Consider the following 12,446-nt stretch of genomic DNA (forward strand, 5'->3'; position numbering starts at 1 on the left):
TTTTTGCTAAAGCAATACTATCATGGCCAAAACCCAAAGCACATTAGGTTTCTTCAATTGAACCAGAGCAGCAAACAGCATCCCAAATGTGGAGCCAAGGGAATCAGCCCTTGCTACTGGGACTGCCAAATTCACAGTACATAAGGGCAAGAAAGACTCAAGGGACTGGCAGCAGCTCACAGCAGTTCTGAATTGCTGCACACCTATCACCTCTCCTTAGGGTGGAAAAGTCTCACACAGGTTCCCAAGAGGTTTAGATTAGACATTAGGCAGTTCTTTCCTCTGAGGGCACTGGCACAGGGTGCCCAGAGAAGCTGTGGCTGCCCCATCCCCAGCAGTGTTCAAGGCCAGGTTGGACACAGGGGCTTGGGGCAACCTCCTCTAGTGGAAGTGTCCCTGCCCATGGCAGGGGGTTGGATCTTTAAGGTCCCTTCTGACCCAAACCAGCCTGTGATGCTATGGAAGGTGTGCAGCCCCATCCTCCTGGGCTCTGAGGTGCAGAGGTATGCGGCAGAGATGCACTGCCACCTCTTGTTCACATACTGCAACGGAGCGAGGGCTGCCGAGCTGTGCGTAGTAGCAACGCCTCCAACCCACAGACAATAACCGCGTAGGTCTGTGTACTTAGATCCGCTCCTGGTAAGAACAGATCACTGGCAGTTCAGCTGCTTTAAGGTATCAGGGGAGACCTTATAACAGTCTTCAAATACCTAAAAGGGGCAGACAAGAAATCTGGACAGGGAGTTTTTTAAAGGGCATGTAAGGACAGGTCCAGGGGGATGGCTTTAAACTGACAAAGAACAGATTCAGTTTAGGTATTTTTACTTATTATGAGTGGTGAGACAGTGGCACAGCTTACCCAGAGAAGCCCGGTGAGGAAGAAGGGGAGGCTCCCACCCACTGAAAATGACTATCCACCACCACAGGTCTTCACTGACAGATATCAGCACAACCTAGAGTCAGGCAGCAGTGAACAACGGTACAACCCACAGCCCCAAACAGACTTCCATACATTTGCATGTTTATTATTTCAAAGTACAATATATACATAAAGTATAGTGGTATCTTCAAAAACTTTATACAGAAATGGGTATCTACAAAATTAAATCAATAGACATTCTGTGTATATTAAAACAACATACATATATTGGAAGATTCAATGCAGCTTCAGTTAAAACACAAAAGGGGGAAGAAAACCCCCATCCATCTTGGAAAATATCTCACCACCACCCAGCTCCCTCTGTCTGCCCTCTGCCAGGTTTCAGGTCCTTGTGGAGACACGGAACGCCAATTTCTAGTGCCACCTACTGCTGCTGTTTACCATCACAGCCGTTTTCCATAGACAGAAGGACAGATCTTGTTCCCTGAGCCCCTTCCTAAACTGGGCTCTCTGCAGCATGCGGGCTCCCAGATTTACACTCAGAAGCCAGAGTTCTGATTTCCTTTCACTTCTTTTTAGTTATGAACCAAAATACTGTGATGAAAAGTATCTGAAGAGTAGCTTCGGTTTTATCAGCCGGATATTGCAGGTGTTGGCAGCAACCAGAGGATGATGACAATGTATCCAAGGAACAAACTGACCCCTGTTGTTTTGTGGACTATTGCACAAGTCTATGTGACAATGAGCCACTGATTTCTATAGCATAAAATGATACTCTTCAGTTCAGAGGGTTTGGCTTTAGACACTAACATGATGGATTTTAGAGAGGGGTATAAAAGCATAGGCAGCTTTTCTGTAGGGCCTCTAACAACATCTGGATGTGTGATGTTGGAATTCCAAGAGCACCCTGAGTATTTAAGAAAGAGATGCTTCAGCCTGTAGGATACAAGTAGCTACAAGCTTGGGATTTTCCAAAGCAGCCTGTGGCAGTTCCATGTCTAATGGACACTGAATTTCAGTGACAACTATGCAGCTAACTGCTCCAGACTGCCTTCAAAATCAGTTTATCATTTATCTCTACAAGTCAGTTTATTTGAGGACAGTTTCCAATCTCAGGTTCATCATATAAAGTTTCCAACACAAAGGTAAGTGAAATGTGATTGCTACACAAGCCCTACACTCACAAACCCTGCACACCAGCTACTGCTCACGTATTTGAACCACCCCATAAAACCCCATCTTTCAGAGGAAGTGTTCTTGTTACTTGCACCAACACCATTACACCCCTGACATCTACAGGCAGCTGGCTTGCCAGCAACATTTCTCAGGCTAATACAACACTACCTCTCAGAAATGAGCAACACTGTGAAGCAAAGTTGCTGGCTGACCCACCAATGTATTTACTCCTTGCATTCTGGGTTTGATGGATAGTCATTTGCCAATGTGCAAGTTAGAGTGAAATTCCCATCTGTAAGGGGTATGCTTAGAGAACACCTGTAGAAGGTGACTTCAGTCCATGAAAATAATGTGGTATTTTGGCTGCTTTGTGTGTCTCCATAACCAAGAAAAAGCATGAGAAGCTACTAATGCTACAGAGAGAGGAAGCAGCATTTCCAGCAGGGCAGGAGGACAGCTAACTGGGTTGCTCAAATAACTTAAAAACTAAAAACAACCATGCCAAAAAGAAATAAGTTTCCACAATGTCATTGCACTTGTTCCATCTGCACCACACCTTTCCTTCATTTACATTGTACACCTGGAGAACATACATTAAATGATGAAAGTATTAACATGGTATCTAAAATACTGGAGTCATTCAGCTGAACGCTTGAAAATATGCAGAGAGCTGGTACATTACATGAAAACAAACATACAAGAGCTAAGCTATGTTTTGACATGCAAACTGCTCTAGATACTTCCTTTCAGCAGGTCTAGTTCAGTCACTGTCTGTTCACTTCCTGGAAGCTGGTGACAAATCTGTTTCAGCAGAGCCAGGTATCTTCCTCTTCCCCTCACTTAAACAACAGTAAAGCAGAGGTAGTCCCATGACTGCACTGGTCCAAATTCCCTAACACTTCAGATAATGCTCTCAGGAATTAGAAAAATAGACGTATAAAACCCACCCAGATTAAAGACTCAGTTTCTACAATGATCAGTCAGGATTTAAATCATTTGTTTCCAACCCCCTGTATAAAGTACTTAACCCTTTGACACCGAAAGGACCTGCTATCCAAGACTCTTGAAGCTCTTCTGGACCACAAACCGGGTGTTGATCCCACAAGGACTTTCGGAGATGCCAATCTTTAAAGTAAAAAGGAAGTGGCACTGTCCTGAATCAAACTATTCAAACCAAATGAGACTCTTCTTGGTCAGTTTGGTTCATTACAAAGCTCAGGTGACTCGGTGGCACCTGAAAATGGAGTACACATCCCTAAGTCACTGAGATGCTTTGAGAAATTATCCTCCTGTGCGCTGGATTCAGGCCCTTGTTTTGTGTATGATTCAAATGGTTCCTGCACTAACATAGATTCCCAGTGCCCCTTCCCTGTATCCTTCCTAATTAAAATAGCTAAAGCATTGCTATAGTAAATTTACATTGAATCTTTTTTCATGATAATGGGAAGTTTAGGTATTTAATAAAAACCCCAAAGTACCTATTTACACTGTGATCTGGTCAATTTATTTTGGTCAAAAGGCAATGAATAAAGAAACTATACATTTACTGCTGGAATAAATATATCCTGTAAATTACTTATCCCAGAATTCAAATGTGAACATGATGTTGTGACTAACCAGAATCTTGTCACCTTGATATTCTTCCCTCCATCACCCTCTCAGCCACTGAAGGACTAAATAACAGTTGTGTCTGTGCCATTTTGACCACCTAATTCTTCACAATAGTAAAATTAAGAAGTCACCCAGATTTCACAGTCCAACAGATTAAAATCCCATTTAGATGTACTTCCCATTTCTTACCATTACTTTCACTGGCTGGTCTAACCAGAAAATTTAGTTAGCTTCCATTTGTCTCTATAAACAAATGCAATCATGATGTCTGCCTGTACATACATACAAGTGGGCAGTTAAAGCTCCTACTTTTAAAATACTGTTAGTTATGCAGAAAGCCAGAGAACTTCATTAACCAGCTATCTACTGTCAGACGTCTTTAGATCAATGTGTCTAATTTACAGGATTTTTCAGTGTTTCAATTTGTTTCAATTACACACACTCAAAGGATTCAGAAAGTTGCTTAATCCCATAGTTTCACTTCTCTTGACTAAAGAAATTGACCAGCTGAATGTTAATCTAAAGCAGAAAATACGCAATATCATGGCCACCATTTAAAAACAAAGTTTTGTGACAAAGCATTTTTCCATGCGAATGTCAGAAATGCTTCATCAACCTAAATATCAGAAATATGCAAGAAAGGAAATGATGTCTGAAAGCCCTTAAAGCTCAGTAACACTGGATATGCTCCACAGCAACTAAGACATAATTGGTCTTATTTTTTCAAGCTCCATCATTAAGAGACTGATTCATTATACAGTGCAGGAATTAAAGTCTTACTGCAACTCACTCAAAACACAGTATGCACTGCAAAGCATCTGTATGGCATTGCAAACAAAAGGGTTAGATAAATGTAGTGTGTAGTGAAAATCGGCAACACCTCAGGCTGGTACTGGGGAGACAGAACCATGTTGAGGCCAAACCCTGTAGATCTCTCACACAAGTTAGCCTGGAGGGTTAAAGGTTGTATATGCAAAATAGCAGATGCTTGTGCTGGCAGGCCACAAAGTTCCAGGGAAAATGTAAAAAAGAGTGGTCTGTAGCACCTGCCTTTTCTGCATCTTCATGTTGGTTATTCCACAGAAGTTTTAGTTATGTCTGCTTTATTCTCTGTTCCAGTTCATGCTTGTGTTTAATAAGCCGTTCTATTTCTGTTCCTAGAGTTTGAAGGTTTTCCTTTGAGGGTGGAAAAAAAAAGGATAGGATAAGTTATACAGGGAAAGCAAGTCAGCACAAAACGCACCAAGAAGTTAAAATTACTGTTTATATGTCAGCAGGTTGTTATTTTCAAGTATCCAGAACAAGCACAAATGATTAGGCAAGCTGGAGGAAACCAAGCCCATTTCAATAAAAGATGCAAAGCTCTCAGCAAGTCTTTTTTTTGCAGTTACTAATATTCTACAAGCTATCTAGAAAGTATAGTATTCAAGGGAAATGATGATTATAGGAAGAGATTTCCAACTCCCGCAGAACACTGCAGTCCAGCTGGCAGCCTGCACAACATTTCCCAGCCTGCCATCTTTCCCTTGCAGCAGACACACTGCCCCAGCAGGGCCAGGCAGGGAGACTGTGCCCCTGGCTCCATTTCACTGAGGGAAAGCATGGAAAGACCCCTTCCTGCACAGGCAGCATACAATTTGTTTCAAGAAGCAATTCATTAGTGAAGCATACTACAGGGTTCCCAAAACAGATGTTCAGCATCAATTATGTTCCCTTAACCTTAACCCAATGCTATCAGCAGCACCTATTCACAGTGAGCTGGCTCTGAAAAGCCACCTCCTTTTAACAGCGTGTATCTCATTGAAGGCAGTATCTCAAAACCCCAAGAACATGTGGGATAACTGGCGCAGCTACTCACTTTCAATGTGATATTTTTCAGTAACGTATCTTCTAACACAGCCTGTAGCTTCCTGTTTATCTCTAAGGAGAGTTCCAAGGTGAGACCACTATCTGCAGGATGTGATGTATACAGAGATGCCATAATCCCGCCCCGTCTACTCAAGTGTACTTTGTTGAAGTCAGAGGCCTCTGATGACAACGTTCCAGCTTCCTCCCGCAAAATGTAGCTCTGAATAATTCTGGGGAGGAGAAATATTTGAAAGGAAAATCCCAGCATTACAAGGCAATAAAAATCAGACACTGAAGTAGCTTTGGATTCCTGGTAGAAGAATAAGGCAGTAAAAATCAACTACCGCAGTTTCTAGGTCAGGGAAAACCTGGGATACCAAAATAGCTATAGGAGGTGCTGGTAAGCTGCCTCACTACAAAGCACAAGGTTTACATATATAGAAGCATTCTTAGGAAGTACTATATCCACTGGAGAAAAAAAACGCCTTTACTTTGTTGAAAGACTCTGGACAGATCTTAAGGTCCTTTCCAACCCTTACTATTCTATGATTCTATGACAGGGAATCTTAAGCCTTCTACAGATGAGACAAGTCTCTGCTCAAGAACCTTCATGAGCTGTGATCACGTTTATTAAATGGCACCAGATGGGCACAAATGTACAGGCTTCTTAAGCAAGGGCTATACTTAACAGGTAACTGGACTTTCCAGAGGAAGGTGTATGCCACAGTTTCTTCCCCTCCTAAACGAAGTTGCAGAAGATGAGATTCCATGAGACTTCCATGTAAATGGAATATTGTTTCATGTTAAATCCTGACCACCTCTGGCTCAGATGCACTGTTTGTTTGACAGGCATGCCAGACTACCACCTGGAATTATGCAGATTCTCCTTCCAAAACAGACACAATCAGCACCCTTTTAAGCACACAAAAAGAACAGACTCTCCTGTTAGCCAGTGGCAGCAGTCCACTTCGAATCAGCCACCTGGTGACCACTTTGCTACCAAAAAAACCCACTTGCACCAGTCTATTCCTCCTGAAAATACTTAGTAATAGACAATATGCAATTATTGTAACTGCTGGGAAAGGATAATCAAAAATACCCCAAGACTAATCTTACCTTTAAGATCTACTGTCACGGCAATATTTTTATTGCTTTAAATATTTTCATTCCATTACTTGTCTTAGATAAAATCCAGAATACTTGTCTAATGCACCAGCTCAACACTGAAAAACTGCATTAACAGGACTTGGAACATACTTTGTTTTTTTCCTGATTTCCTCCACCAGTTGTTTAATGTGATCCTCCATAAACTCCATCTTCTCATTCTTTCGAGCATGTGCCTTCTGCAGCCTTAGTATTCTTTCAACCAAGACAGCCTTGTCCACCTCTGGGAAACTATCCACAGCTACTGAAGATCCAGTATTCTCAGGCGACCGATCCTCATTGCTGCTGCGTGCGTTCAGGGACCCTGCCAATACATTTGTATTTGTAAAAGCTCTTTTTGTTTTCATACCAGGCAAAATGTCTCTATCAGTGCAGTGTATGAATTCATTACATTTCAGAAGATTAAAGTGATTCCTTCAGAATGTCAGTTTCCCTTATATGTTAGTGAGGTTTTATATGAACAGCCCTTAACATTTAAGTGCTACATGCAGAATCAGCAATACAGTCCCCTAGCACTGGCATAGCTCCTTTAGCATAAGTGTGCTTGCTTCAGTAATACTTACTCATGCATAAATACCTTCATAGTCATTAATATTCCTTTGTACAAAACCGAGCTGATTTTAAGCATACATGTTTAGACTGGATATTAAGAAAAACTTTTTCACAGAGAGGGTGATAAGGCATTGGAACAGGCTGCCCAGGGAAGTGGTGGAATCACTGTCCCTGGAAGTGTTCACAAACCATGTAGATGAGGCGCTCAGTGACACGGTTTAGTGGATCCAGCAGTGCTGGGGTAATGGTTGGACTTGATGATCTTAAAGATCTTGTCCAATCTAGTTGATTCTATGATTCTATGTTTTGGTCCGCTAAAATTGCAGCACTATGAAAACCATACTGACTGACAAAAGCCCTACATATAAACACTCTGCAAAACTGGTAACTTAGAGCTTGAAGTATCTTATTTTCTTCGTCTTCTTCTATGTACTTCTCTCTCTCATACAGTTGAGATTACAGGACACCTGGACAGAACTAACCCAACTTAAAACCCAAAGATATCAAGGAAGAAAATGGATATGTTTCCAGTGCTAAAAATAACCACTTCTAACTGGATAGAAAGTAATGAATTTGACACAGATACACCGATGCCTCTAAACATGCCAATTGATTTCTCACTTACACAGTTGCAACTGTCAATAGTGCAATTAAACAAGGTTGGAAGCCATTGCTCATCTTTGCTTTGCCTCTGGCAGTATGTATGAGGGTCCTCTATAAAATGGAGCCCTCTGAACACAAAAGCAACAAAGTAAAAAAGGTAGGCATTGAAAAAGAGCAAGAACACAAACATTATAAACACTAAACTTTAATCTCATAATAAGAGTAAGAGCCTACAACTGCATTCGGCAAGTGCATTTTGTTGCTTAAAGGCTATTTTGTCAGCTTTACTGGGAGGCTGCACAAGCACAGAAAGAGCAAGGCTTGGGGCAGCACGCCATGGCAACCTTATTAGGATGAAAGGATTGCTTTGGCAGCCCTGCTATGTGCTATATTACCTGATGAACTGGAACGGCTCCCCATGCTGCTGACTTCTTTGTCATAATTACCATTTTCCATCTGATCCAATTTCCTCCGTGCTAAAAGTATAACAAAATGATGGTTAACAACAGCAGATTAAAACCCAAGTATCAGTGTTACCCAGTATACAAAACCTTGAGTTGTCTCTGATCTGCACTGATTTAACAGGGCTTGACAACTAAAAGGTAAAGGTAATAACTCAGAAAACCCCCTAAGCAGCTCTTGTCCTCTCCTTGCCTCAACCATGAAGCACGTAGATGCAACAGCCACAACAATCCCTACACCCTGCAGCAGTTGTTAGTTGAAGGTGTCATCCATAGGATTAACTGGGAACAGTAAGACTTAAATTTGATTTTACTTTTGAATAGGACCCCCCTGTAAATAGCTAACAAATGACAGAATGGCAACTCTGTTCTGAGATTTCTCAGCTGTATCACTACTGGGAACTGAGTGTAGCACTTGTGCCAGAAGCACCACTCGGTTCAGCAGGGATGAAGACAGAAAGTGCAGAACTGTTCATCTATGTACAAGAAAAGATATGGAACTCTTTTGAGGAACTATTTCGGAGAAGAGATCCTCTTGGCATTGTGCAAGGTTTTGATATCCAAATCTATTTGCATTCAGAGCATATGCATTATTGGGTATTTAATGACTTCTGCTTGTTGACAGAATTAGTCATCAGTCTCTCCATACCTATCTTTAAAAACCTGTTAAATATACTAAAAAAAATAACTGTCACCAGCAATTCCTGATACAGTCACAGCAAGTAAGAAACTTCTAGCAACTTCTGAATGTACTCCTACAGACCAGGATCCATATATACCCACAGTGACATTTCTGTAGTCATATATGTGATAACAAAGACCAAGCTCTACTGAAAACAAATATTTCTTTTTATGTCTAAGCCAATTTCAGAAGTTGCATTTAAGACTGAAAATTGGCACTAAGGATTGTTTCCTGAACTGCAGTTTCTACTCTACAAGATTTAACTTGCTCACTCACTCTCATTGTCTTTAGAAACAGGGAGAGCTTGATGTGCCACACTCAAACTACACAGACAGGACCCTCATCTCTACCAGACACTGCAGTGGGCTACAGAGGGAGCTGACTCATTATAACCAAGAATAATTCCAACCTAGCTGAAGTTGTTTTGCAAGATCTTTCAGGTTTGCTGCATGCTTGCGCTTCTGGGTAGCCAGTTCATCTTTCAGTTCATCCACATGGGTCTTCAGTGCTGCTAGCTCTTTCTGCTCTGAAGCCAGTTGAGCCTGTAGCGTCTCAACTTCCACCTTTCGCTGATCCTGCTCCTTCTGTAACCTGGTCGCCTGAAATTGCAGTTTTATTTTCAGTCATATACAAAAAAAGGCTCCAGCTTAACCATACAAAACCCTGCACTTTTCACCTCAGAATCATTCACATTTTACATTTATTATTTAGGCTAAAGATTACCATTGCAAATGGATATTCAGCACAGTGCAACAGTGCAGGAAGACTCCTGAACTATTCTGTATTGCATAATACAGTACATCATGCAGATGTTTTTGAGGTAGTTAAGGAGTCTACACATCTGAATGGCTATAGAGAGCTGTACAGTGCAGTCACATTACACTCCATGACACACTGAGTTTACTAAAAATTACATTTATCTCATAGTACAAATAAGACCTAAGACACAGTTCACAGTGATAAGTTTCTGAAATTACATTTTGATTGTTTCAATGACAGCTGCACAAGAGAACAACTTTGTATTCCAAGACAGACAGAAAGAGAACCACAGTAACACCCCTTCATTCCAGTGTAGTGTGCCTCAGGATTTCTTTTCCCTTAGGAACATGAGGTGTTCACATCCCGCTGCTATTATTCTATTCAACTGGTAAACTCAGTGAGCAACTGTGGTCAGGTAAGTAAAGATACAAGGTGGAATGCATGTGCCACCTCTTTTATCGGTATCAGACATCTTACTAGTGCAAAAAACAAGCTGTGTGCTGTACTCACCAGATCATCTTTAGTCTGTTGAACACATTCCAGCTGATTCTGCAGCTCTCTTTCACTGTAAGAAAGCTTATCCACCTGGCTCTGTAAGGAATTGTTTTCAGACTGAAGCTGTGCATTCTTACTGGTTAATTTTTCAGTGAATATCAATAGCTCAGATTCTCTTTTCCGACTACCTTCAATGTCCTTCTGAAGATCAGCAATCAGAGAAGTGAAACCATCTACTTCCTCCTTTAAAGCACTGATTTCTTGCTCATCTCTGTCAAAACAATTGTATCTCATTAGGGACAACTTGAGCTTAAAGATTCAAAACTTTATTGAAATAAAAGCATTTAGGTCAAGACCAAATAAGACAGAGAAATAATTAATGATGCTGGGCCATCTGTCAAGTGACCAGATCGTTCTAAATGCCAAGGGAGTTTGCAGATTCCATTTCATGACATGTGACAGATACCTGTATCCCACAGAACAATGGGTAGCTGTCTGTCTCCTCAAGGAAGACTGTTTCTCTGTATTTCACTTCATAAGCTTCAGTATAGGGTATAAATAAAATCCTCCAAACAACATCCTGTAGGGAAGAGGAAGGTCTGCAAACCCAAAGGTAGTCTGTAAAAGGACTTGTCTTTAAGAGATGGGGAAATACTCCAGCTTTGAGCTTCTCCAGGACAGCAGTACAGTGACTTCTCAAGCACCCTTATCCAAGCAGTGCAGCTCTATTCAAAGGACTGTCTCACTCCACTATCCCTCTACAAAACAGTTCTTGTTTCTACTGAAGCACTCCCATTAGGAGACACTTTATCACTTGCAATCCATTTGAGAAAGAATTGTAACTGAAGATACAGCCTATCTTTCAGTGAGTGAGATTAATTCCAAAATTAAACAGCTAATACAGTTACAGACTAAAAATTGCCTCATCTCATTTGCTCTTACAATATTATTTCATTACTTCAATCATAGGATTTCCTACACCATTCTAAAACCTTATCTTCCAACAGCAGCAGAAAAACCCCTAACTTCTCACAGGGTACTGGGTATATTCAAACTTAAATCTCATATCAACATGTTTCTTCAAGCAGAGGTGAGGTTCAGGCAATCCCAATCATTATTATTCTGAAAATGAACTATAATTTAGCAAAACTAAGTAACGGAATTCTGCTAGAACTCCACTGCTGTAAGTTATATTCTTCCAGCTACAAGGAGTTTGTGTGGTTAATCACAGAAGTCACTTAGCATTGGACTGCCAAAGGATGACATCAGATGTACTGCACCCTGCCTTTAGGTTTTTTTAGGCTAATTCCACATTTCAGAAGACTTAAAACTGAACAACTGCGGCACTGATTTATTTCAGCCATTTATGCTGCAAAATAGCAAATATATCAAATTATTTTTGTGAAATACTTTAATTCATCCACCACAATTTCCAAGCAATTTATCTTTCCAGTTTAGCTGCTTTTTCCCCAGTCTTTTAATAAACCAAGCACTGGGTAAACACCTGCAAGACCTAACTTCCCATAGAGTATGCCAGAAAGCAAGCACTTAATGTAATAAAGGCAGACATCAAATTAGATTAACTAGTCTTAATCCTCTTGTCTAATAAAGAGGCTGCCAAGGTTTATCTCCAGTACTAGCAATATTGATTTAGAGCAGAAAAAACACTTACATTAGGAAAGGGATTCTTCAAATCAAAGCATCAATAATTTCAGTAAGGAAAAACTTTCCATATCCCAGATAATCTTTTAAACCATTCCCCAAAGTGCACAGCTGTACCTCTGATGCTGATCCTGCAGCCGATCCAGAGTTTTCACTTTGTCCAGCAAATTCTGAATTTCACTTTTCTGTCTATTAATGATTTCTTTATACTTGGATAACTCATCTTCTGTCCTTAAGCGCTCATCCTCCAGACACTTCACCTAAATAGAAGAAAAAAAAATAACAATAAATCAGAAGCTATTTATTCTCCCAAACTTCAGAACTGACTCATTCTGCTCAAACGTCTAAATTATTATACAGAGCTCCTGTCATTTTTGGTGGCTCTAAGCCAAGCTTAGAACATTTTAGAAGTATTTTTGATTAAAACAGACAAAAAAGAAAAAAATAATCAAATCAAACAAGCGTGATTAACATTATTTTGTCAAAACCCTCAAACTTATCAGTCTAATGGACAAGGATGCAAAGACATCACTCTTCCCCAGTTACCAGACCA

The 12,446-nt window shown here is 40.6% G+C and overlaps 1 protein-coding gene across 1 annotated transcript in view; it reads right to left on the reverse strand.

The window, feature by feature from the left end:
* Window positions 1–1,009: 1,009 nt before the first annotated feature.
* Window positions 1,010–12,446, reverse strand: part of CCDC186 (coiled-coil domain containing 186) — a 36,199-nt gene continuing 24,762 nt past the window's right edge. The window contains exons 10-16 of the mRNA XM_005154515.3: window positions 12,011–12,153; window positions 10,247–10,502; window positions 9,387–9,576; window positions 8,230–8,310; window positions 6,773–6,983; window positions 5,526–5,745; window positions 1,010–4,843 (exon numbers count right to left, since the gene is read on the reverse strand). Coding sequence (XP_005154572.2) covers window positions 4,760–4,843; window positions 5,526–5,745; window positions 6,773–6,983; window positions 8,230–8,310; window positions 9,387–9,576; window positions 10,247–10,502; window positions 12,011–12,153 — 1,185 coding nt within the window. The 3' untranslated portion in view covers window positions 1,010–4,759. The remainder of the gene's footprint in view (window positions 4,844–5,525; window positions 5,746–6,772; window positions 6,984–8,229; window positions 8,311–9,386; window positions 9,577–10,246; window positions 10,503–12,010; window positions 12,154–12,446) is intronic.

Source organism: Melopsittacus undulatus, chromosome 4, assembly GCF_012275295.1.
Source record: "Melopsittacus undulatus isolate bMelUnd1 chromosome 4, bMelUnd1.mat.Z, whole genome shotgun sequence".
NCBI classification, from domain to species: Eukaryota; Metazoa; Chordata; class Aves; order Psittaciformes; family Psittaculidae; genus Melopsittacus; species Melopsittacus undulatus.